The sequence below is a fragment of the Moschus berezovskii genome, chromosome 20, assembly GCF_049115385.1.
Source record: "Moschus berezovskii isolate FMDL1 chromosome 20, NW_MosBer_1.0, whole genome shotgun sequence".
NCBI lineage: Eukaryota > Metazoa > Chordata > Mammalia > Artiodactyla > Moschidae > Moschus > Moschus berezovskii.
Genome location: NC_142479.1, coordinates 60,319,502 through 60,346,883, shown reverse-complemented (window position 1 = coordinate 60,346,883; position 27,382 = coordinate 60,319,502). Strand labels below are relative to the sequence as shown.

The following is a 27,382-nucleotide window of genomic DNA, read 5'->3' as shown; positions in this document are numbered from 1 at the left end:
AAATGAAAAAGTTCACTGGTACAGGCAACCATACAGAAAAGGTAGGAAATCACCCACACACAAAGCTAACAAGGTTAGAAAACAAAAGTAGCAAAATCATGAATATCCACAATAAGGAACTGTTGTTTAGTTGCCAAGTCGTGTTCGACTCTTTTGTGACCCCATGGAGTGTAGCCTGCCAGGCTCCTCTGTCCATGGGATTTCCCAGGGGAAATCCAGGGGTCAAACCTGTATCTCCTGCACTCGCAGGCGGATTCTTTACCACTTAGCCACCAGGGAAGCCCAGTTAAGGGATCCACAAAATAATTAGATATAAAATATAACATCAAAAACAATAATTGTGAGGGAAGGAGAGTATAAATGCAGGGTTGTTAAAAAGGACTTGAAAGTGAGAGATCAGCAACTTAAAACAATCATGTATATATACAGATTGCAACTAATCTATGATAAGACAAAAATACAATAAAGACTGTCTCTTCAATAAGTGGTGCTGGGAAAACTGGACAGCTACATATTAATGAATGAAACTACAACATTTTCCCACACCATATACAAAAATAAACTCAAAATGGATTATAGGTCTAAATATAAGACCAAAACCATAAAACTCCTAGAAGGAAATTAGGCAGAACACTTTTTGAAACAAACATACCAATACCTTTTTGGATCTATCTTCTAAAGCAAAGGAAATAAAACCAAAAATAAACAAATGAAAGTGAAACAAATGAGACCTAGTTAGACTTAAAAGCTTTGCACAGCAAAGAAAACCATCACAAAAAGACAACTTTTAAAATTGGAAAACATCTGCTAATGAGATGACTGATAAGGGGTTAATATCCAAAGTATATAAATAGCTCATACAACTCAACATCAAAAACACAAACCCCAATTTAAAAATAGGCAGAAAACCTGAATAGACATTTTCCCAAAGAAGACATACAGATAGCCACAGGTACATGAAGAGACTCTCAATACTGCCAATCAGAAATGCAAATTAAAACCACAATGAGATTATCACCTCACACTTGTCAGAACGGCTCATCAAAAAGACCGCAGATAACAAACGTGGAGATGTGGAGAAAAGGGAACCCTTGCACACTGCTGGTGGGAATGTAAATTGGTCAGCTACTGTGGAGAACAATGCAGCAGCTTTTCAGAAAGCTAAAAATAGAACTACCACATGACCCCGCACTTCCACTTTTGCTATACATTCAAAATAAAAGAGAACACTAATTTGAAAAGACAGGTGCACCCCAATGTTTATAGCAGCATTATTTCTAATCACCAAGATAAGGAAGCAACCTGTGTCCATTAACGGATGGATAGAAAAAACATGGTTTATGTACACACACGCTGGAATACTACTCAGTCATAAAACAGAATGAAAATATTGCTATTTACAACAACATGAATGGACTTTGAGGGTATTATGCTAAGTGAAATAAGTTAGAAAAATACTATATATATATTTTATCACTTATATGTGGAATCTACAAAATAAAAGTAGTGAATGTAACAGAAGGGAAATAAACTCACAGATACAGAGAATAAGGGTTAAGTGGAGAGAGGGACAAGATAGGGATGGGGGTTAAGAAGTACAAATTATTATGTATAAAATAAAGCTACAAGGATATATCATACAACACAGGGAATACAGCCAATATTTTATAACTACGTGTTCAGTCACTCAGTCGTGTCCTGACTTTGTGAACCCATGGACTGCAGCCTGCCAGGCTCCTCTGTCCGTGGGATCCTCCAGGCAAGAATACCAGACTTGATTGCCATGCCCTCCTCCAGGGGATCTTCCAGGCCCAGGGATCAAGCCCGGGTCTCCCACATTGCAGGTGGATTCTTTACCATCTGAGCCACCAGGGAAGACCTATAAAAACTATAAATGGAGTAGGAAATTTAAAAATTGCGAATCACGATGTTGTACACCTGACACTTATATAATATTGTACGTTAACAGTATCTCAATTTTAAAAAAGGTTTAAGAAAAAATACTGTTGTATACTTGAAAGCTGCTAATACAGTGAATCGTAAAAGTTCCCATTATAAGAAAAAATTGGTAAGTTTTCAGTAATGAATGTTAACTAGACATACAAACTTGAAGAAAGTAGGGAAAACCACTAGACCATTCAGGTATGACCTAAATCAAATCCATTATGATTATACAGTGGAAGTGACAAATAGATTCAACGGATGAGATCTGATAAACAGAGTGCCTGAAGAACTACAGACAAAGGTTCATAACACTGTACAGGAGGCAGTGATCAAAACCATCCCCAAGAGAAAGAAATGCAAAAAGGCAAAATGGTTGTTTGAGGAGGCCTTACAAATAGCTGAGAAGAGAAGTAAAAGGCAAAGGAGAAAAGGAAAGATATATCCACCTGAATGCAGAGTTCCAAAGAACAGCTAGGATAAGAAAGTCTTAGGTGAACAATGCAGAGAAACAGAGGAAAACAATAGAATGGGAAAGACTAGAGATCTCTTCAAGAAAATTAGAGATACCAAGGGAACATTTCATGCAAAGATGGGCACAATAAAGACAGAAACAGTATGGACCTAACAGAAGCAAAAGATATTTAAGAAGGGGTGACAAGAATACACAGAGCTGTACAAAAAAGGTCTTAATGACCCAGATAACCATGATGGTGTGATCACTCACCTAGAGTCAGATATCCTGGAGTGTGAAGTCAAGTGGCCTTAGGAAGCATTACTACAAACAAAGTTAGTGGAGGTGATGGAATTCCAGCTGAACTACTTCAAATCCTAAAAGATGATGTTGTTAAAGTGCTGTACTCAATATGCCAGCAAATTTGGAAAACTCAGCAGCGGGCACAGGACTGGAAAAGGTCAGTTTTTATTCCCATTCCAAAGAAGGGCAATGCAAAAGAATGTTCAGACTACCACACAATTGCACTCATTTCACATGCTAGCAAAGTAAGGCTCAAAATCCTTCAAGCTAGGCTCAATTTTAGAAAAGGTTTAAAAATACTTTTTCTCAGTATGTGAACCAAGAACTTCCAGATGTCCAAGTTGGATTCAGAAAAGGCAGAGGGACCAGAGATCAAACTGCCAACATCTGTTGGATCATAGAAAAAGGGAATTCCAGAAAAATACCTACTTCTGCTTCACTGACTACACTAAAGCCTTTGATTATGTGGATCACAACAAACTGTGGAAAATTCTTAATGAGATGGGAATACCAGACCACCTTACCTGCCTTCTGAGAAACCTGAATGCAGGTCAAGAAGCAACAGTTAGAACCGGACACGGAACAACAAACTGGTTCAAGACTGGGAAAGGAGTACGTCATACGTCAAGGCTGTATATTGTCACCCTGCTTATTTAACTTACATGCAGTGTATATCATGTGAAATGTCAGGCTGGATGAAGCTCAAGCTGGAATCAAGATTGCCAGGAGAAATAGCAACAACCTCAGATATGCGGATGACACCACCTTAATGGCAGAAAGCAAAGAGGAACAAAAGAGATTCTTGATGAAGGTGAAAGAGGAGAGTGAAAAAGCTGGCTTAAAACTCAACATTCAAAAAACTAAGATCATGGCATTTGGTCCCATCACCTCATGGCAAATAGGTGCAGAAAAAATGGATATTTTCTTGGGTTCCAAAATCAACGTGGATGGTGACTGAAGCCATGAAATTAAAAAATGCTTGCTCCTTGGAAGAAAAGTTATGGCAAACCTAAACAGTGTATTAAAAAGCAGAGATATTACTTTGCTGACAAAGGTCTGTCTAGTCAAAGCTATGGTTTTTCCAGGAGTCATGTATGGAGGTGAGAATTGGTCCATTAAGAAGGCTGCACGCCGAAAATTAATGCTTACCAATTGTGGTGCTGGAGAAGACTCTTCAGAGTCCCTTGGAGAGCAAGGAGATCAAACCAGTCAAACCTAAAGGAAACCAACCCTGAATAGTCATTGGAAGGACTGATGCTGAAGCTCCAATAAATTTGGCCACCTGATGCAAAGAACTGATTCACTGGAAAAGACCCTAATGCTGGCAAAGACTGAGGGCAGGAAAAGGGGGCGACAGAGGACAAGATGGTTGGATGGGATCATTCATCACAGGTATGAGTGTGAGCCAACTTGGGGAGAGAGTGAAGGACAGGGAAGCCAGGCATGCTGCAGTCCATGGGGTCACAAAGAGTTTGACACGACTGAGTAACTTAACAACAAGATATACTGTGGTATTCTGTTTGCAGTTTACACAAATAAAGAATCATATTGTATACCTGCATAATAATATGTCAGTTATACTCCAATAAAGATTTATAATCCTGGAATTAAAGTCTGAATTAGATGCCTAAGGATGTGTATGATGAAATTTATCTGATGACTTAAATCCAAATATAAAAGGAAGCTATCATAGGATATCAAACCCAAACACCTCAGCCTGGCTTTTCTCTCAACCTTTTCTTTTTCCCTTGAATTGCCTTTCATCTGAATAGCTAAAATCTGAAAACAATTCACTTTTTATAGATAACAACCTTTCTACATGCACTGGCTATCACAGAATACCATTTCTAAAACCACCATTCTTTTCATCTGACTCTGCCTTGAAGAAATCTTCTTGCATTACCTACACTTGACTCTGGTATTCTGCTCCTTTGCCCACCTTAGTGGCAATATATGTCTATGGCTTACTGTCTGACCCCCCATGCTCAGGCTCTTTGAACACAATTCCTTGGAAAGGAGAGTCTATTCTTTGGAATTAAGAGTACTGAAGCGGAGAAGGATTTCAAAGATCGTTTAGTTGCATTCTCTAGCTTCACACTGGAAGAACAGGGGCTCAGAAAAGAGAAGGGACTTGTCCTAAGTCACACAGCTAGTACAGCTTCTGGAAGAGAACGTGGGCCACCTGACTGCCGCAATTTACCGTACTTCATTCAACTCTACCATTCCTGTGCTTAACTCCAAAAAATACTACTGTGGGCCTGATGTTTTCTTAATTTGGGGGATACTAGGACAAAATGTTTATTATTACACATTTCACTTGTCTTGTTTACTGACCGCCCCACCAGTAGAATATACGTGCCACGAGGGAAGGGAGTTGTGTCTGTGTCTGTTTAACACCGTATCACCATTGCCTGGCACAGGGAAGGCACCAAACAAATATTGGCTGAATGTATATGAGGTGGCTACTGTCCCTGCAATTCAGTTTACATGTCAAACTCGAAAGTTACTGTGCAATGCTGAGAATGGTGTTAGTTAAATATGGGAAGAAGACCCCATTGTAGGAATACAGAGTCTCAGAGGCTGGGCTTTGTACAGAGTGAGTCTGCAAGGGACAAAGGAAGAGTATTCCAACAAAAGAAACTATATGGTGTTCCCTGGTGGCCTAATGGTTAGGATTCCAGGTTTTCACTGCTGTGGCCCAGGTTCAATCCCCTGGTCAGGGAACTGAGATCCCTCAAGCTGTCTGAGTTTTTCAGTACCATCTTATGTAAAAACCCAAATGAACTTTTCGGCCAACTCAACATATGACGACAAGAAAAGCGCAAGACAACCAAGATGAGCAGAACAGAAGTGGGATGGCTGGAGGACAGTGAAGTGAGAGGCTCAAAACGGGCCTGTACATAAGCAGTAGACTGCTGGAAATACGGCCTGAAGCCTGGGGGGAAAACTGCTACTGGATGTATGGACTTGGCTGAAACTGTGAAAGAAATGAGTCACCCAGCTTGGAAAACTATTCTTAGTGGGTGTTCTGAATGTGACTAAACTGTTAAGCTGCATCCAGAATTTTCTTCCGAGGTGTCAAGTCCCACACGTGCATTCATGCATGCTAAGTCTCTTCAGTTGTGTCCAACTCTTTGTGACCCTAGGGACTACAGCCCACCAGGCTCCTCTGTCCACGGTCTCCAGGCAAGAATACTGGAGAGGGTTGCCATGCCCTCCCCCAGGGGATCTTCCTGACCCAGGGATCGAACCCGCATCTCCTGTGTCTCCTGCATTAGCAGGCGGCTTCGTCACCACTGGCGCCACCTGGGAAGCCCCACATAATACATAATACATGGCAAACTCGCATACACCTATCTGCCCATGCACCTGGGACTCCCACTTGACTCATCCTGGACCACTGTTCATATTTACTGGGTAGTGGTAGCATTCTGGAATTTCAATTCTGATGTCCAGTTAGGGCGCTCTATTCTTCTCAACTTTTAAAAACACCTAGGTATGACTATTTACATTTTCATAGTTGTATGCTGAATAGTAACTGATATTTAAAGTTCAATTACTCACCATTACTTCTTAGAGAAAAGGTGTGTGCTGTGTCTCCAAGTCTAATTATTTCACCAGTGGATTCTGCTTCATCTCCATCCCAAGAGGAGCCCAATGCCCCAGATGATAAGGAAAACCTGAAAGAGTTTCCTCACTTACTCATGGCCTGGCCTGACCACAAGGGCCCTTCCAGAGAGGATCCCGAGAATTGCCTCAAGTAGCCTGCCTATGAATGCTCAGACTGGTCATTGCTACGTGAGGAAAAAGGGAGACTTTGCCTTTTGCTGCTTATCTGATATATGTATGGTGGGAAAACCAGTGTATAAAGTGTCAAGGATTAAATGTATAAGAGAAGACACACAGAGAACAATAAATATTGGTTACTTTAGGGGTGTGAAGAGAACCTGGGTAGGATATTAATTTTGTACTAAACATCCTTCTACTGTTTTACTTTTGCACTTATATATTTTTAAATCTAATAATGAAAAATTAAGTCAAGAAATTTACTTTCTGATAGTCTTCTTTAGACACATCTTCCACAATGTGCTATACTTAAATAAGAAGGCTTTACTTGTGCTTTTCAAACCACACCAAACTCCACAAAATAAATGATAATCAGATATTTAAAAGAAAATCTTAGTATCATATTCAACCTCTACTTAGCAGAAGTATAATCAAGTCTGTAACATTACATTTTGTCTATGAAAACAGCACAAATTTCGAAACTCTAGTATTTAACAGGCAACAATACTGGTTGGTGACTACTGGTGCAGTCACCCAGCACTTTTATATTGCTGGTGGGTATATAAACACTCACAACCTTACTGTAAAGTAATTTGGCAACTCTGAATCGCCCTATATCATTCATAGTCTTTGACTTCGAATACAGCTTAAATATATGAGAAGATGAGAAAAATTAAAGTATGTATCACCTTAAAAAATAAATATATATAAAAAAACTACCTCTACTGAAGAGGAGTGGTTTAGTAAATTATGATGCACCCATTTGCATAGTATGTTATACAGTGTTAAAAATGATTATAAAGAGTTTATCAAGTTAGGAAAAGACTTGATGTGTTAAACTTTAAAATTTAGGAAACAAAATTATACAGACAATATGACTAAATCCCAAAAGAAAAATAGAGTTAAAAAAATACTAAATTACAACAAAATGTTAATAAGCAGTTATTTAGTTCTGAATGATATCGTTCATCTTATTCTTTGTTTTTTGCTTCTTTTTTACTCCAAGTACTTTCCAAGTATTCTGTAAGGAACATAAATTACTTTGGTGATCAAGGAAATGTTTTAAATTAAATAGGTGGTTAATGCTGGGATTATACATAGCTCAAGGTGCTTAAAACTCTCTCAGAGGGGTTTAAAACATGAGAAGTTAGTAAAATTCACATTAGCTTTGTTTTTTGCTGCCATTCTGGTATACTGGGTGCAATTTTAATTCTTAGTAGAAGGAAAAGCATAACTTGTTTTGGTTAAATTCACAGACATTGAGAGCTACCTCTCAAAAGAAACTCTTTTCCATGATGATCTGGATTCTTTAGTATTTTCTCGATCTTCCAAAGGGTCTCCTCGATGGGATTCTTTAGAACCCTGTGCAGTTTCACCTGTTTGGAACAGATAAAAATACCAAAAAAAAAACAAACCCACCCCAAGTTAAAAAAAGAAAAAAACAAGTTAATGCAATTATTTCTCTACAGGGCAGGCATAGAGATAAGGACAGCAAAATACCCTCAACCCCTTACGGGTCAACTAGGTTCCTGTGAAAGTGAAGTAAGAACCAAATCATTACTTGCAATGAGCATGCATTACCTGGGTAACAAAGCAGCAACACAAGTGCTGCTTTCTAAAGCAGAGTCTACAGTTGTACTAGCAATGTTTTCTTCTTTAAGCTAGGTGGTAGGTTCATGTATTCTTTATACCTCTCTATCTGTAAGGGATGTCTGAGGCAGAATGACTAGGGTGCAGCTTCAGAAAAACATGACGGTGTCAGCCTAACTCAAGCTCCAAGACAATCATGCCCTAGCCTAAGCGAGAGACCACATTAAGGCGTGGATGAAGTTTTCCTTAAGACTATCAACCTTGGGAACTCCCTGGTGATCCAGTGGTTAAGACTCTGCCCTTCTGCAGGGGTTCATCCCTGATCGAGAAACTAGGATCCCATATGCCACACCGAGTGGCCAAGAAAAAGAGAAGCCCATCAACATTTTTTCTACCCCAACATACTAGAGAAATACATTTTCACAGTGGCAGTAACTAAGCGAGTGATTTCAGGAGGTATGTGGGTGAAATCTCCTACTTCAGATCTACCTGTCAGCATATTCTCATCCCACTTCTCACTTTTTTTCTATTTCTATATTCACCAAACAACATTTTAACTACATTAGTCAATATTCATTGTGTAGTAACTCTGGGCGAGGCTCAGTACTAAACCATTTATGTATACCTATTAACCTTTCCTCAGAGAAGGCAGTGGCACCCCACTCCAGTACTCTTGCCTGGAAAATCCCATAGACAGAGGAGCCTGGTAGGCTGCAGTCCATAGGGTCACTAAGAGTCCGACACGACTGAGCGACTTCACTTTCACTTTTCACTTTCATGCATTGGAGAAGGAAATGGCAACCCACTCCAGTGTTCTTGCCTGGAGAATCCCAGGGACAGGGAAGCCTCGTGGGCTGCCGTCTATGGGGTTGCAAAGAGTTGGACACGACTGAAGCGACTTAGCAGCAGCATTAACCTTTCCAAGGTTAAAGCATCTGCCTCCAATGCGGGAGACCCGGGTTCGATCCCTGGGTCGGGAAGATCCCCTGGAGAAGGAAACGGTAACCCACTCCAGTATTCTTCCCTGGAGAATCCTATGGACGGAGAAGCCTGGTAGGCTATAGTCCACGGGGTCGCAAAGAGTCGGACACGACTGAGCGACGGAACACACACACACACACACACACACACAACCGTGAAAGAATTTCCGATGGAGAAAACTGAAGCTTAGAAAGGTTCAGTCATACAGTGGGCAGCAACACTGAGTCCACAGTTTGCCTTCAAATTCCTCGTTCTTCAGTGGTAAATGACAATGCCAGCTCAGAAGAAACTGCCCTACACCTGACTTGACCAGTAATAAATATTTCCTGTTATTAATTGGCATTTTGAGATTCTGATCAGCTCCAGGTAATACTGCTGTATAAATCTGGACCTGCAAAATTGAGAACCAGACTTCAGAAAACATTCTCCAACTCCATCTGAGCAACTCCCTCCTAGCAGCACTAAGCTCACTACAGTCTCCTGACCTCCCCTGGAAGATTCCCCACTCAGCATTTCATTTTTTACCAGCCTCACATGTAAGTATCTCTCAGTTCTGTCCTCCTCTCCATCCCCATTATCATCCCCCACTACCTGTAATCAAATACTATGTCATAAAAAGCTGCTGTCTCTAGAACATTTCAAATCAATCTCCTAAAAGTAGTTTTCTTCCACTTACTTTTGCTGCTAAAATGACTAGAAAACCATAGAGCATCAAAATACCTACGGCAGCCTTGAATTAGGTCAGGTGTTTTTTTTGCATGTCATTCACTCCCTCCCAATTCTCTTACAACGCTTTTTATTGTATGTACTTATGGCAGTCTCCCTAACTTGAGTATAGGTTTATTTGAGAGCAATAAATATGGCATGCAGCTTTGACTCTTCCCAGCGTTCCTAGGTTGATATTTAACATATTAATATATTTCACACTATTAAGTTTTTTGAAATTAAAAAGAAATATACCTTATGGGGTATCCTTCAAACTTTTCCTTGTAGGCTTTACCTCTGTATGCTTTTAAATCCTTTCAGCAACAAGGATAAAAGACAGAAAACTATCTCTAAAGAATTTAAGATTAATTTCAGATATAATCATGGCAAAGATATCAGCATCAACAATGTGAGAATTAGAAATCAGCCTGCCCCCATTTTTTGTCTTCATTTGTACTAGAATTTATATAAATTGCTATGGCTGCTAAACACTTGTTTTGGATAACTTCACGATAGTAAACCTATTCTGAGTCATATGTTATTCACTGTATATTAACGTTGTTGTTGTTCACTCAGTTGTGTCCGACTCTTTGCGACCCCATGGACTACAGCATGCCAGGCTTGCCTGTCCTTCACCATCTCCTGGAGCTGGTTCAAACTCATGTCCATCGAGTCAGTGATGCCATCCAGCCATCTCATTCTCTGTCGTCCCCTTCTCTTCCCGCCCCCAATCCCTCCCAGCATCTGAGACTTTTCCAGTGAGTCAAGTCGTCGCATGAGGTGGCCAAAGTATTGGAGTTTCAGCTTTAGCATCAGTCCTTCCAGTGAACACCCAGGATTGATCTCCTTTAGAATGGACTGGTTGGATCTCCTTGCAGTCCAAGGGACTCTCAAGAGTCTTCTCCAATACCACAGTTCAAAAGCATCAATCCTTGAGCGCTCAGCCTTCTTTATGGTCCAACTCCCACATCCATACATGACCACTGGAAAAACCATGGTTTTGACTACATGGACCTTTGTTGGCAAAGTAATGTCTCAGCTTTTTAATATGCTGTCTAGATTAATCATAGCTTTTCTTCCAAGGAGCAAATGTCTTTTAATGTCATGGCTATAGTCACCATCTGCAGTGATTTTGGAGCCCAAAAAAATAAAGTCTGTCAATGTTTCCATTGTTTCCCCATCTATCTGCCATAAAGTGATGGGACAGGATGCCATGATCTTCATTTTTTTGAATGTTGAGTTTTAAGCCAGCTTTTTCACTCTCCTCTTTCACTTTCATCAAGAGGCTCTTTTGTTCCTCTTCGCTTTCTGCCATAAGGGTGGTATCATCTTCATATCTGAGGTTATTGATATTTCTCCTGGCAATCATGATTTCAGCTTGTGCTCCATCCAGCCCAGCATTTTACATGATGTACTCTATATATAAATTATATAAGCAGGGTGACAATATACAGCCTGATGTACTCCTTTTCCAATCTGGAACCAGTCCATTGTTCCATGTCCAGTTTTAACTGTTGCTTCTTGACCTGCATACAGGTTTCTCAGGAGGCAGGAGAAACCTGTATGCACTTTTATATTTATTGATCAATCCAAATTGGTAAGATATATAAGTCCTTTTTTTTTAATGATAAGTAACAGTGCATGAAAACCTCTAAGCACTTCTTTTTTAAAAAATTTATATTATTTGGCTGCATTAAGTCTTAGTTGCAGCACCTGGGATTTTCAATCTTCAGTGCAGCCTGTGGGATCTAGTTCCCTGACCAGGGATCAAACCCAGGCCCCTGTGTTGGGAGTAGAGCGTCTTAGCCACTTAACTATCAAGGAAGTCCCTAACTTTCTCCTGTACTATTTCTTCAGGATAAATCCCTAGAAATGGGATTTATGGAGCCAAAGATTATAAATAACTCCTATACACTAGTGATCCAGTTTAAATATAACCAGAACACTTATGGAAAATATTAATAATATAGCAATAAAAAAAAACATAAAATCAAAATTTCACACAACAAACTGTTAAAATTTGGGGAACTGAATTACCTGAAGAGTAAAATAAAAAATATTCAAGCTGTCACAAACCTAGGTATAGGCTAAAGACAGAAACATACCAACTCTTTCTGTTGATGCCTTGGCAATATACAAATTTGTACAAAAATGGCAGTTCTGACATGGGAATTACTGAGGAAGGAATTTCATGTAATAATAGGACAATAAGCAATTTTAACTAGATTTAGCCTATTATATATTAGCTTTAAAGTAATTTATAAGCAATACCCAAGCTGACAAAGGATGTGATGATTAGATAAGAGTTTTCAACCTCTTCAACAGTGAGAACTGAAATTTAATTTACAATTAAATTCGTCAGATACAGTGTATTAGTGATTCTAATTCCTAAGGAGAAAAATAGGTACAAAGATAAACGATAAAAAGGGAGATAACAGAATATAAATCAAGCCAAATTTTATTCTTAAACTTACTTTTCTCATGAGATGTTTCACTGATGTGTTCTGTAAGATACTCCAGCAACCCATCAAATATTTCTAGAAGATTCTTAATAGATTCTTTATCTCCTTTCACTATATTTTCTCCTGAACACAGAATACAGAGCTATTAAAAAAAATTAACCAAGAAATTGAAAGCCTCATGATTTTGAAATGGATATACCAGTGTAAAAATATTGTTGAGTACACAGGATTATAAATTAACCCGAAAGAAAAAATGACAGTATAAATATTAAAAATATAAATTTCCAGATACTTGATTTGAAAAATGGTAGTCCTGAACATTATGGGTGATAATTCTTTGGCATAGTCCTTCATTTATGAAGAAGCAAAATAAGTGAACTTCATCCTATAAGATTTATACTGAAGTATAAAACAACTAAGCTGAATTTTATTAGCCTGGTGAATATGGAATGATGGTGGTATGACTTGTTCTGAAGACAATAGCAGTAGAGAATATAGAACAAAAACAAACTTCAGATATCTTCATTAGGAATTCCTAATTTAAAAAAATTTTTAACTCCTATTCACTTAATACAGATTATACCATTTTTAAATTAAAAACTGAGCCGGTTCCCTGCATATATAAAACTCCTTTTAATCTCACCTTACCCCCAACTCGCCAGCCTTACCTTCCATTATACCAACTTAATACCTAGAAACTAACCTTTTAACAGTCTCCAGCACAGTACCTGGCTCAAATTTTTAATAAAGTTGAAATGTTGACAAGAAATGGGCTGCAAAAGCATGAAAACCTGCAATGTTTAATGTCACCTAAAATGGACTCTGAGCAACCTGAGGTTATGGATGGAACTTAAAACTCCTGAGACACTTGGGCTGTCCTTTGGGAGATTAGATTTGGCATGAATTCAAACAAGGATGGGAGAGGAGGAGTGGAAATTTGATATTTGAGATAATCCAATCATTCATAACCTCAGTCATGATGCAGAAAAAAAAACAAAAAACTAAACCAGAAATTTGATGTTTTACAACACTCCAGTAAAGACAGTCAATGTTTGATAGTTTTTTTTCTGTTTAAAACAACTGAACAGAAATCTTAAGCCCTATGTTTTGTTTTTTTTAAGCCCTATGTTTTCTGGCTTAACAAGATACACAAGCATACCCCAAGGACATATCCAAGACTTCTGGTTTCCAGGATGGGGAGCATACTCTGCCAACCCAGCAACAAGACTGCCCGCCAGAACGCAGTGCTTCAGAATGTAGGAGACACTGCTTTAAACAGTACACAAGGAGTAAAAAGCTGCTTTGCAGTCTACTGAAGGAGGTAAGCAGTTTTGCAACTTTCTGTGGGGTGGGTATGAGTTGTTAGAGGTAACTCCACATACCAGAAGTTCTATAAGCAGACACAATCTTGGTATACGGTATGTTTATACAGTAAATACAAATACCAAAAATTGCCCAATTGGGAGAGAAAGCCATTTCCAAAGAACAGGGAAGTCCCAGCATTATCCCTCAAAATGAATTTTCTCCAAACTAATTTACCAAATTTACTCACCTTGAACTACACTAAAAAACTTAAAGACAGTATTTCTGTAAAATTTTGCTCTTATTACTACCAAAATAAGATATAAATGTTCTATCCTGACTAAGATGTATCTCTTTTAACGATTGTCAAAGAATGCAACAGTATATACTTTTTCTCTTAGTGATTCAGGTATAGTTTTAAGTCTCCAAAATTTCCTCTGTTCATTAGCTTGAAATAATTTACTGAAATAACCCTCATTTTCTATCTACCAAAACAGAGATTTACAAATGAATTTATGATGTTTGGCTTTTGAATATAAGCATGGATACTGTTTTGGAAAAAGGATAAAAAACAATTTACAGTTTTATTTATTCTGACAGGTTCCATTCATATGGTTCAAAATTTTAAAAGTGCAAAAGGTGTAAAATGAAAAATCTCATCCCACCCTTGTCCAGTTTATCTCATCGGAGGCAATCAGAATTAAGCTTCTTACATGTACTTCTAGAAAGTCCTTCTGCATTCAATCAACTGCATATAACTTCTGAATTTGTTCTTACAAATAAGAGCATATTCTGCAAATCAGCATTATAACTACATCATATTTTTCTCATACAATGTATATTAGAGATCATTTCACGAATATGGAACACTGTATTGATATATAAAGAGCATCATCAATTATCTTTTATAGCTGTAGAGTAGGTCCCTATAAGGAACTACAGGAATTTATTTAACCTGTCCCTATTAATGGACACTCAGGTGTTTCTAATTTTTAGCTACTACAAACAGAATGGTAGCTATAAAGTAGTAACAACAACAAAACACAATTCAAATTACCAGATAGGATTCTGAGACCTACCCCAAACTCAATGTATGACTCTCCTGGAAAAGCTTTTAAGGATGTTGTCTAAACTAAACCAGTGAATTGTCTTCGTTCCGTCTTCTTGTTTGGTTTACTTCACAACCTTACTCACTTGGTAAAACAAGACCAAGTTCTATCCAACAAAATATTTTAGTAAAATGCAAAATTATCTGATGAATAAGTATATACCAACCTGTTATGTGAGACAGGCTGACCTGTAGGTAATCCAAAGCTAGAGAATCAATCACTGCTTGTACATTGTGAGCTTCATCCTCTTGATTCCTGGGAATAGCTATGAGATCTGTGGGGAAAAAACTTTGTAATTCTGCATCCTATGCAAGTCCAAATTTTCATCTACCTGTCTCTGACCAGGCCTTTGAGCGCTGCCCAAACAGAGTGGGCTATAACATACAGATAAACAGAGACTGAATTCCATAAAGTAGAATCTTTATTGGTTGAATATATAGTCAATCAACATATACATGAAGAAGAAAATGGCAACTAACTCCAGTATTCTTGCCTGGAGAATTCCATGGGCAGAGGAGCCTGGTGGGTTACAGTCCATGGGGTTGCAAAGAGTCGGACACAACTGGGCGACTAACACACACACATACACAACACATACATGAACATGCTCCATAATAAGTGCCACGCTAAAGAAAGCTAAACAGAGCCATAAATTCAAGATGCTAATACTCTAACAAGAGAGAGAACCTGAGTTGGGACTTTAACCCATAACCCCAGGCTGCTTTCCATGAGAGGAAAAAAAACCGTAACAGGTGTGAAAGGAGGATTCATATATGTGCTCTTAAAGCAAGCTATTGGAAATTACTGGCATAAAGGCTTTTTAGGTCAGAGCCGAAAGATTTTAATAACAACTTAAATTTGGAGTTTCTCCTCTTGTATTGAGGAAGATAAGTGTCTTGGCGAAGGATGAAATAAGTATTTTTAAAGACTGATTCAATAACTACATGCCTCTGTACTCTAAAGAGACTGGTATCAAAGATACCAGCTGGAGGCTATCCCATTACTCCAGGAAGTGATGAGGGTACTGACTCATAACAACGGAGAGAAGAGAGATTGTACAGAGCTTTAGTGCTTAATGGTTATAAACAATATAAAGATACAGAGGTAGCAGAGCAATCTATGGATAAGGACTCTGAGATACTTACCCAGGAACACAATACAAACAACAATTCTTATCCAAAACATTGGTTAAATACCAAGACTCAACAAGTCTTCAAATTCCATTCAACTTTAGAACCCATGAACATACAATTACAGAGAAGGTGTTACTTTCACACGACATTATGAGTGATTAAACAGTTGATGACCAAGGCAGTTACTATAGGTGGATCTCCTAAGATTCATTAAGGCAATGAATGCTATTATTTAGATTAAAAGAAAATACAAAGAGAAATCTCAAGACTTTATATATAAAATCTAACTAAAAAGCACTAGAAACGTCTGGCTTAAGATATAGACACTATTACTCCTGCTTTTAAGTATCCTTACCTGGTACCTTTTCTCCCAAAATGGATTGATAAAGAGCAATAAAAACATTAGCATCACAGTCTTCTAGTTCTTTAATCCTCAGGTGTATGTGACATTTCAAAAGAAGATTATTGGCAATAGTTATCCACTCTGTTGGGAAAGGAAGGAAAAGATTAGTCTAACTCATACTAGAAAAAGTCAAATACGTTTCTTTAAAAAATAACCTCCACAAACACAGACACTAAATTCAATAAAAGATAAGGAATTTGATTGTTAGAGAATTTCGAAGACCCTCCTGGGTGATTTTTTTTTTCCAATTAAAAAAAATTTTTTTGGCTACACCCTACAGTATAAGGGATGTTAAATCCCTGAATAAGGATCAAACCTGCATCCTCTACACTGGAAGTCCTAATGACTGGACTAGGCATGATTTTTGAAAAGTTGTATTTAATTTCTTGGGATGATTTCCAAAAAGCTGTAACTTCAATTGAGTCAAAACTATGATGCAAATTCAATTTTTACTGCTGCAACCTAAAATCTTAAGTTACTTACCATAGATCTCATTTTACTAACCATAGGTAGATGTTTTTTCAACATATTTGCAAGTAAACAGGATGTCACAAACAAGACAGTTCGTTAATGATAATCTCAGGCTGCTAGAAACTAATTAATGGATGTTGCTTCAATTCCCCATAGCATGAGTCACGTTTTTAACCCAATTATCCTGTGCAAGCTGGAATTTCTCTGCTGCCCAAATAGGTGTGATTAACCTAGCCCGTGAAGAACTAGAGTAATGGCACCAACACGTAATTATACTTGACGAATACGAAAAGAGATATGGGAAATTCATAAAAACGCCTTTAAATTCAGAGCTAGCACATTACTAACACTATCGAAGTTTCCTGTGTATCACCCCTCCGTTGGGATTAGCCAAATTATTTCAAGGGCTTCTCAACCAAAGGTAATTTAACAAACCTGAAACACTTGTTCCCTGAAATAATTGGCGATTAAGGGGCAAGTTCTTTTATCGTGCACGTTATCTTCAGTATGGTCTAGTAAAAAACATGTGTATGTGTGGGAGTGTCAAGACACCTTATCTCCCTCTCCCAGTGCCCATTACTTACAGCAGTCCAAACCATGACAACTGGTTTGAACGCTGTCTTGGAAAAAAAGATGAAAGCGTCCTAGACAACCCAATCAACTCGCTTTTCAAAAACCGCGCTACACAAAGCCGGTAACCGTAGAAAGCACTGAAGCGGGAAAATCCACCACTATTCTGCTTTGGGATGACAATAGATTTTTAGAGTGCTAATACTCAGCCTCAGGCCCCGCAATGCAGGAGCAGAGGACACACTCCCTAGAAAATACCAGTCTAGGGAAAAACACTTTCTGATCATTTACAGCCAACATGCTCGCGTGCTACGGGCCTCGCCGCAGGGCCCCTGCCTCCCCGCCCCAAATCAGGCTCGACAACTGTGAATGCACCAGGGAGCGGGGCTAAGAAGCCCCAGCCAGAAAACCCGCCAACTACGACCGGGCTGTCTCACGAGCCCCGCCGGCACCCCAGGTCCACCCGAAGCCTCAAGATGAGACGGGGAGGGCCGTTCAGGACTTGGACTGAAAGGGGACTTGAGCCCACACACAAACGGGGCTCCAGGCAGAGACTCACCAGCCTCTGAGCTGGCCATGTCGCGGAGGCAAGTCGCCGCCGGACTGCTAGCCGGGCGCGCGCGGGACGGCGTCCTGAAAGGGCCGCACGGCGCAGACCCAGCGCTGACTGGAGAGGAAGCAAACCAAAGTGCCGGGAAGGGGTGCGCTGTAAGAGGGCGGGACGTTAAAACGGCTTCTCGCTGCTGATTGGTCACCACGGGAGCACTTCCTTTGGCAGCACGTGCCGAGGTGGCGGTTTGCGAGCTCTAGATACCATTTTTTCACCAGCCAGATCCCGCTCAGGGGTCCTGGGGTGAGTGGGTTTGACAGGTCGGGTCACCCAGCAGCCCCGGCCGATTTCCCGGGGGCATTAGCACGGCACTTCCGGTGAGCTATTTTGTCTTGGACTCCTCCGCGGACGCCAACTGGGGAAGTAGTGCGTCCCTCTCACTCGGCGGGCGGGGGCAGCCACGTGACAATGTCAGGCTCCGCCTTCCTTCGTCCCTAGTAATGGGCGTAAAGGCTCTTTGGAGACGTAAACAGCTTCAAGGGGACCGAATGGGTTGACCTGGGCTGGTCACTTTATTGTCTGAGCTAGACCTGGAAAAGGGCGCAGGGGTTTCCCTGAAGTGTGAAAGACCAGAAAAAGGTGAAGTCAAGAGAGTGCAGGCTGAGGCATCCCAGTGGTGGACCGCGGGGAAGTTGGGGAGGCGGGTCCCTTCTTTGAAAGGGGCGAAAAATCGGCAAAGGGCCCGGGGGGAGGGGCGAGAAAATGGCGGATCCCGGAACGCCGGCAGGCGTTAATACCTCTGCGCAGGGGCGGAGTGATTAGGTCATAGAGCGGCTCCCAGCATTCTCTGCGGCGGAGGAGGCGGGCCAGGCTATAAAACCGGCTGCCGGGACGCGGCCGGCACCTCATTCATTTCCACCGGTCTCTTGTTGGGCAGCCTTAGGCTTCTGTCATCGTCGTCCCTCCGCCGCTGCCGCCTCCGTAAGGCTTTGCCGTCGCCGGAGCCACCTCCAGCGACTCGTCGCCCCCGATTCTCTCCGCTTCGCTTCCCGCCAACCGCAACCATTGACGCCATGTCGGGTTATTCGAGTGACCGAGACCGTGGCCGGGATCGAGGGTGAGTGTGGGAACCGACCTGTCAGGCCCGGCGGGTGGGGGATGGGAGACCGATGAGGGTTGCGGGGGTGGGGTTGCGGGGGTGGGGTGGCGGGGGGAGCTCGGCTTCTAAAGACTATTCTTGGGCCTCCGCCATCGGAAAGGGCTTGCGCCATTTTGATATTTGTCCAGAACTGAAGTTTTCGTGTTAACGGGCCTCAAGATTCCTTTTTGTTTGGGAGGGGGTATCGGGGCCTTGATGATTTGGCAACTGTTGGGAGAATTTAGAGCACATTTCTCGAGGAGAGGAAAGCGCAGCGCTTCGAGGCGAAGTCGCCGCTCTTAGGTGTAAGCTTACAGGAGTTTTACGGCATCTGGGGATTCTGTGGGTGCCGAGGGGGCCGCCTCCGAAGCCGTTAATGAGGCGAGGGTTGGAGGGTGGCCGGCGCCGCGGGAATCGGCCATGTGGCCGAGCCGTGGGTACAAAATGCCGGCGGCGGACATGGCGGCGGCGCCTTTGTTACCCCGCCCGGCGGAGGAGCTCAAAATGGCAGCGTCGAGAAAATGTGGCGCAGAGAGAAATGCGAGACAAAGGGGGAAGCGCCGCCCCAGCGGGAACGCCGCCCGAAGGACTCCGCCCGGGCCGGGACTCCTCCCCCGGTAGTCTCCAGCTCCTCCTCCTCGTTTTCCTTTCGTTATATAATTTTGCTACCTTGGTAGGAAGCCGTTTGGAGGGATCCCCCCAACTCGATTGGCTTGCCTGACTGTCCCTGAGACCATCCTCCGTGTTCTCCTCTCACTGCCCGTGGTGGTCCGCTACCTATTAAAACCGGAGCTCTTTGGTTCAGGACAGCTGCTAAGTAACATCGGTGTTAAGCTTCTACTTTATTGGCTGTTTTAGGCATTTAATTTTTTTGCTCTTGGGAAAGAGTAGTAGTCACCAGCTGTTGTCTGTCCTTGTATCTGAACTTCCAGAGCTTGGCCAGCCAGTTTCCGACCCAGTAAATCCCGGGCTGTTGATTTGTTTTCAATGGTGTGTATTTCGTATAACGGAAAATGAGGGAGACGTACTAACTGGGGCTTTTGAAAGAATGACCATCACTAAGGGCAGCACTTCCACCTCCAGAGTCTTTCATTGAGATTTAGCATGTGCGCAGGGGTGGCAAAATAAGTCTGTACATGTTTGAAAATGCAATTTTTTTTTTCCTTTAATTTAGGTTTGGTGCTCCTCGATTTGGAGGAAGTAGGGCAGGGCCCTTATCTGGAAAGAAGTTTGGAAACCCGGGAGAGAAACTAGTTAAAAAGAAGTGGAATCTTGATGAGCTGCCCAAGTTTGAGAAGAATTTTTATCAAGAACACCCCGATTTGGCTAGGCGTACAGCAGTGAGTAATTTCAAGTTGTTTCTTTGGGCTGTAACTCAGTGAGTTTTAAGTTTGACTAGAAATGTCTTCCAAACTTAAAAGGAATGTTAATGTAGATAATTATTAACTGGGGTGTATTGATCCTGTGTTTGGTTAGGGGAAGTACTCATGAGATATAACTGAATTTTTATGATTTCTTTTGTAGCAAGAGGTAGAGACATACAGAAGAAGCAAGGAAATTACAGTTAGAGGTCATAACTGCCCAAAGCCAGTCCTGAATTTTTATGAGGCAAACTTCCCTGGTAAGTGCTAGTTTTTCCCCACTTTAAAAAAAAATTCCTTTTTCTTGGCATTATTGATGTTTATTTATTTAATTATTAATATTACAGCAAATGTCATGGACGTGATTGCAAGGCAGAACTTCACTGAACCCACAGCTATTCAAGCTCAGGGATGGCCAGTTGCTCTAAGTGGATTGGATATGGTTGGGGTAGCACAAACTGGATCTGGGAAGACTTTGTCTGTAAGTTTGGGAGAACTTCTGAGTTATGTGACAGGTCCTGAAGAAAAAATGGGTTGGGAATTAAACCAGAAGTGTTTTTAATATGACTTTTTTTGTTTGCTTTTCCCTTGTATAGTATTTGCTGCCTGCCATTGTCCACATCAATCATCAGCCATTCCTAGAGAGAGGTGATGGGCCTATTGTAAGTGTACATATATATTCTCTTAACTTGGTTAAAAGTATAGAGATTTCTAGAATATATAGCAAAAGGAAATTGTGGTTTTATAGAGAGAGTTACGGTTTTCAGTGTAGGAAGGGACAAAGCTGCTTTGGGTATTGACAATGTAAATCATCTGCCAGTGTAGCAATAGTAAGTTAGCACTTTAAAACTAGAATTCAGGACTCTGCTAAAAGTGTTCCACTTTCTCTTTCCTTAGTGCTTGGTGCTGGCACCTACTCGGGAACTGGCCCAACAGGTACAGCAAGTAGCTGCTGAATACTGTAGAGCATGTCGCTTGAAGTCTACTTGCATTTATGGCGGTGCTCCCAAGGGACCACAAATACGTGATTTGGAGAGAGGTATATAACAAAGAAGGTTTTATTTGTCACTGATTATGCAGAAAGTTCTGGATGTCATAGTAACATTTGTGTGTTTTATTAAAGGTGTGGAAATCTGTATTGCAACACCTGGAAGACTGATAGACTTTTTAGAATGTGGGAAAACCAATCTAAGAAGAACCACCTACCTTGTCCTTGATGAAGCAGATAGAATGCTTGATATGGGATTTGAACCCCAAATAAGGAAGATTGTGGACCAGATCAGAGTGAGTGCCCTTTAAACGTTGTCATGTCTTCAAACTTACGCTGTGAATTTGTTCTTAAAATACAATGTGTGTTTTTTTTTTTTAATCTAAAAATCTTTAGCCTGATAGGCAAACCCTAATGTGGAGTGCTACTTGGCCAAAAGAAGTGAGACAGCTTGCTGAAGATTTCCTGAAAGACTATATTCATATAAATATTGGTGCACTAGAACTGAGTGCAAATCACAACATTCTTCAGATCGTGGATGTGTGTCACGATGTAGAGAAAGACGAAAAGTAAGTGCAAACTGAACAAAGTGGAGTCACTGTCTCACCAGTTACCTTAAAAGAGATTTTCAGTTGGGTGGAATCTAAATGCTCATTTGAAATCTGTCATGCTAAAATTGTCTTGCTTCCTTCAGGTAATTGGCTATCACTGGTTAAGCAGATGTTTTCTTATAGCCCTGTGAGTAAAAGTTGGTGTTTTGCTCATAACCATGAACTTTTTAAAAAATGGAGAATATTTTTCTTTCAAGGCTTATTCGTCTAATGGAAGAGATCATGAGTGAAAAGGAGAACAAAACCATTGTTTTTGTGGAAACCAAAAGAAGATGTGATGAACTCACTAGAAAAATGAGGAGAGATGGGTATGTGTGGTTGTCCTCCACTAAAGCAGATATTTACTAGAGCTGAGTTCAGGAGAAGGGGCAAAGTTTAATCAGGGTTGATAGCTCTGAGTTTCAAAGATGGAAATGATCTGGTAGTATACAGGTATAGGAAAGACTGTATACCTTGAGTTAAAAGGCTTTGTGACCCAAAACGGTTAAAGCACATGGTTAAAATCTACAAGGTTTTAAATGCCAGTCTCTTAATGTAACTTTTCTTTAATTTAGGTGGCCTGCCATGGGTATCCATGGTGACAAGAGCCAACAGGAACGTGACTGGGTTCTAAATGGTAAGTGTTTTAAGTGCAGGGTCCCACCCCCACCCTTCAAAGACTTGGGAATACCATTCATATGTATGTGCCTTCTTTTGCAGAATTCAAACATGGAAAGGCTCCTATTCTGATTGCTACAGATGTGGCCTCCAGAGGGCTAGGTTAGTACAAACTCGAATTCATGGCTTGGTTTCCCAGAAGATACCCATATAATTTTTTTAAAGAAAGTTTATTGCTTTCTTTAACCTCTGCATTTTTTCTAAGTTTTTTTCATATAAAGGTGCAGTCTTTGTGGCAAGGCCTAGGCATGACAATCGGAGGACTCGAGGGGGATGGAGGACTAGTGATCGGCTGGCTGCTTCCAGTCGATTAGAGAGGTGAAAAGCTGAAAGTGTGCCAGTAATCTTCAAAAGGCAGAACATACCACCTCTGCCCCGTAAACTGTTCTCTCCGGGGGAAAAAAATGGAAGTTATCCTCACAGTTCACTGCCGTGGTATTTCTTCTGTCCCATGCTTTGCATGACTGCCATGGTACAGCATTGTTTCAAACTGTTTACTGTGATCTGTGGGTCTTTGAGTTTCAGTGAGTTTGCTGAAATGTCGAAGAAATATTTCCAAACTTCAATGTTCAATGAAATTTTTGTTCAAGTTTGAAAATGGAGAGAGCAGCTTTAAAAGGTACTAAAAGCCTTTTACAAATTGGTGAGTACTGGCACATAAGATCTAGAGCAGGAGCAACTTCTCACACGTAGTCAGTGGGAAAAAAAGCAGTGCTTTGAAAGTTCCTCCCTCACCTACACAGTAGTCGTCATGTCGAGACCTGCCAGAGAGAGACACATTCTCAAGTGAATCCTGGCTTCTTGGAAGCGCTTGCCTAGACGAGACACAGTGCATAAAAACAACTTTTGGGGGACAGGTATGTTTTTCTTGCAGCTGCGGTTGTAAGGTCTTGGCAAGACAAGCAGTGTGGCCAGAATTTTGAACTTCTGATAAGTGTGTAACGTAAAGGACCATGTACATTTTTGTTGAAAGGTCCTCAAAATGAGAGCACACGAGGAGGTTGCTGTGAACTTTTAAGTGGCCCTACTGCGCAGAAGCATTCAGATGTCACTTGATGATCTGTAAGGGGACTTGCTAATTTGGAAATGTTAGGAAATACACACGTCCTTTTGACACGCTCCATCATTGGGTGGGTAATAAGGTATACAGATGACGTGTGCTTTTTGTTTTTTTTTCTTCCCCCCTTTCAACCTCAATGGTATTCCTACAGGGAATGGATAACCATTTTAACTGTATTTTTTGCAGCCCATACCTTCTTGGGAATACAATTGTCTAACTTTTTATTTTTGGTCTGGCTGTTGTGGTGTGCAAAACCCTGTACATTGCTATTTTGCCACACTGCAACACTTTACAGATGTGGAAGATGTGAAATTTGTCATCAATTATGACTACCCTAACTCCTCAGAGGATTATATTCATCGAATTGGAAGAACTGCTCGCAGTACCAAAACAGGCACAGCATACACTTTCTTTACACCTAATAACATAAAGCAAGTGAGCGACCTTATCTCTGTGCTTCGTGAAGCTAATCAAGCAATTAATCCCAAATTGCTTCAGTTGGTCGAAGACAGAGGTTCAGGTAAGACCAACCTTTGGTAATACGTGTTGGTGGGTGTGGGGTCACATGATTGTCTACAGATCCATTTGGATGGGATTGGTGGGTGAGTGCAGAAAGAAGTTGAGAAAATAACTTCTCAAATAGAGCTACTGAATTATTTTCTGTTAGTAGTGATTGGTTTCGTGGAAATAACCGGTTGGCAATTTTTTTCTTTTCTTAACAGGTCGGTCCAGGGGTAGAGGAGGCATGAAGGATGACCGGCGGGACAGATACTCTGCGGGCAAAAGGGGTGGATTTAATACATTCAGAGACAGGGAAAATTATGACCGCGGTTACTCTAGTCTGCTTAAGAGAGATTTTGGGGCAAAAACTCAGAATGGTGTTTACAGTGCTGCAAATTACACCAATGGGAGCTTTGGAAGTAATTTTGTGTCTGCTGGTATACAGACCAGCTTTAGGACTGGTAATCCAACAGGGACTTACCAGAACGGTTATGATAGCACTCAGCAATATGGAAGTAACGTTCCAAATATGCACAATGGTATGAACCAACAGGCATATGCATATCCTGCTACTGCAGCTGCGCCTATGATCGGTTATCCGATGCCAACAGGATACTCTCAGTAAGACTTCAGAAGTATATGTAAATGTCTGTTTTTCATAATTGCTCTTTATATTGTGTGTTACCAGACAAGATAGTTATTTAAGAAACATGGGAAATGCAGAAATGACTGCAGTGCAGCAGTAATTATGGTGCACTTTTTCGCTATTTAAGTTGGATATTTCTCTACATTCCTGAAACAATTTTTAGGTTTTTTTTGTACTAGAAAATGCAGGCAGTGTTTTCACAAAAGTAAATGTACAGTGATTTGAAATACAATAAATGAAGGCAATGCATGGCCTTCCAATAAAAAATATTTGAAGACTGAATTAAGTGGAAATGGTACTTTATTTTACATATATAATGTCATGTAAAACTTTACTTAGATGGTCTGTTTTTTTTAAATCATAAAACTAAAACTGACTGCTCCTTTCTATAATTTCATTTTGGGAAGTGGGGAGATCAGAAGGCCCTTCTTAAAGTGATCTATTCCTATTGCAAGGATTAAAATGCAATTGATTAGGTTGATTAACAGTTCTAGGCTAAATTGCATACAGGCTTTCTTTTGGTGCCTCCCCAAATCAGGTGAGTCATTTAAATAGTCTTAGAATGGTGAAAGAAGATATTAAAACAGGAAACAAGTGTATAGCCCTACCCTTAACTTAGATTGCTTAGTGAGAACATGGATGACTTTGTTCCTTTTGCAAATTTGTAATTTGGAGAAAGTGTTCAAATAACTTTTCGAGAGATTATATTTGTGCTCCGGGCTGTATTAATTACTGAGGCTAAAAGACTATAGCCTTGAAGATGGTTGGCCACAAGCTAAGATTGAATTCATTTTCTGTGTTCTGCCAGGGGGTAGTACAGAAAGGCTAGTCTTCATAGGCCTCCTGGGGCTCTTAACTAGTCAAACTAGGAGTCATGAATGGCCAATTAATTCAGTGAACTCTGGAGGATTTTTCAAAATGTAAATAAAATAGGATGAAAGAAATTCTCAAATTTAATGGTTAACCTAGAGGAAGCCACATTACCCAAAGCACAGTGACTATGATACAGGTCCTTTTGTTAGGGTCAACATGGGTTTATTGCTGAAAATACCTGGTGGGTAGCTTTAACTGTGTCTCACCAACTTAATACTTCATTTGAATGTCTTCTCACGTTTGCAAGGAGAGGATCGGTTTATGAGACGTCATTTAAATTATGGTTATTGAGGCTTTAATTGGTATTAATGCCTTACCTCTAAAATGTAAAACTAGAATTTTCCAGGGACAAGACAAGGAATTTTTAGGACTGACACTGAAAACTGATTGACCCTCTAGTAATTTGACAGTTTTCAATAGCATGATTAGCCATTCATTATGACTCTTAACTTAAAAGGAGCTTTTGGGGGTAGGTTGGAGTATTTATTACATATTACTGTTTAATGTCTAACGTGGGCCTTTTAATTTGTAAACACTGGAATGATTGTGGGGCTGTGGAAAACAAACTATTTACCTTTGACGTAAGTTTTAAGACAGTCCACTTTTTAGCATGTGTGTTGTGTCCAACCTGTGGTTGTCTTAATAAATGTGATTTTTCTCCCCATTCTCTCTTTTTTTTATTTGCGTTGTAGGCCTCGTGTTTTACTGACTTTTTAACATGTTCTTGTATGGAACAATTTTCTGAACCTGTCACACATTAGCGTGATGAGTTTTCACTGTTCTGTGTTCTCTTAAATCAGTTGCTAGACTATCCTCTTCATAAACTTACTTTTTCTGGTATTCTGGTAGAATACAGTAGTTTGTTCTTCCACCTGGGTTAGTCTTTCTTAGCCACTTACAGGAAAGTCGGAAGTAGAACTGTTAGGCATTTTGAAATTAACTGTTTTCTTTCATCTGGGCTGTACCACTTTGGCACTATTTGGGCAGGTTTCTTTGGGGCTGGTATTTTTTAAGTGGAAGTATGAAGTCACAAGAAAGCTCTGGAAGGGTCTTAGGAAGGGCCCTCTGTTAGAACAACGTCAGTGTACACCAGTGCTTGGTTATCTGGTGCCTCCACATTAACCTGGAGAGTTTTTAATATTACTGGGCCATTTTCAGCAGTTTTTGAAGTGTTTCCAGGTGATGGGTACAGGTGGCTAAGAGCTTCCTTTTTTTAATAAATATAAAGGGCCTATACTTTCTCATCACACCTCCGCACTCACATACTTCCCAGGAGAGGGCAGGGAGGATGGCGACAGCATTTTTAGTAGAGGTGCACAAGAGGCCTGGGTCTCTCAACATTTAGGACTACCTTAAAAAACCTATGCCAAAGCCTTTGACTGTGTGGATCACAATAAACTGGAAAATTCTGAAAGAGATGGGAATACCAGACCACCTTACCTGCCTCTTGAGAAACCTATATACAGGTCAGGAAGCAACAGAACTAGACATGGAACAACAGACTGGTTCCAAATAGGAAAAAGACTATGTCAAAGCTGTATATTGTCACCCTGCTTATTTACATATGCAGAGTACATCATGAGGAACGCTGGGCTGGAAGAAGCACAAGCTGCAATCAAAAGATGGCTGGGAGAAAGATCAATAACCTTAGATATGCAGATGATACCACCCTTATGGCAGAAAGTGAAGAGGAACTAAAAGCCTCTTGATGAAAGGAGAGTGAAAAAGTTGGCTTAAAGCTCAACATTCAGAAAACTAAGATCATGGCATCTGGTCCCATCACTTCG

General features: G+C 40.6%; 2 protein-coding genes across 5 annotated transcripts in view; one reads left to right on the top strand and one right to left on the bottom strand.

Annotated features, from left to right (window-relative positions):
• Nucleotides 1-18,109, bottom strand: part of CEP95 (centrosomal protein 95) — a 37,057-nt gene extending 18,948 nt beyond the window's left edge. Inside the window, exons 1-6 of one of the 4 annotated variants that reach the window (XM_055408222.2) lie at nt 17,770-18,109; nt 16,122-16,250; nt 14,800-14,907; nt 12,235-12,345; nt 7,755-7,860; nt 6,263-6,378 (exon numbers count right to left, since the gene is read on the bottom strand). In XM_055408222.2, the coding sequence (XP_055264197.2) occupies nt 6,263-6,378; nt 7,755-7,860; nt 12,235-12,345; nt 14,800-14,907; nt 16,122-16,250; nt 17,770-17,788 (589 nt within the window). In that variant the 5' untranslated portion in view covers nt 17,789-18,109. Of the gene's footprint in view, nt 1-6,262; nt 6,379-7,754; nt 7,861-8,699; nt 9,015-12,234; nt 12,346-14,799; nt 14,908-16,121; nt 16,251-17,769 lie in introns of those variants that run through there. The other 3 variants (XM_055408221.2, XM_055408223.2, XM_088829222.1) reach the window with 3 other exon arrangements.
• Nucleotides 18,110-18,646: 537 nt separating this feature from the next.
• On the top strand, nt 18,647-25,004 carry DDX5 (DEAD-box helicase 5). The gene is made up of 13 exons (XM_055408225.2): nt 18,647-18,877; nt 20,073-20,238; nt 20,423-20,519; nt 20,607-20,740; nt 20,856-20,921; nt 21,157-21,298; nt 21,383-21,543; nt 21,644-21,816; nt 22,056-22,166; nt 22,413-22,474; nt 22,558-22,617; nt 23,871-24,095; nt 24,298-25,004. Exons 1-13 carry the CDS (start codon nt 18,834-18,836, stop codon nt 24,699-24,701), a joined length of 1,845 nt encoding a protein of 614 aa, XP_055264200.1. The 5' UTR covers nt 18,647-18,833; the 3' UTR covers nt 24,702-25,004.
• The last annotated feature ends 2,378 nt before the right edge of the window (nt 25,005-27,382 follow it).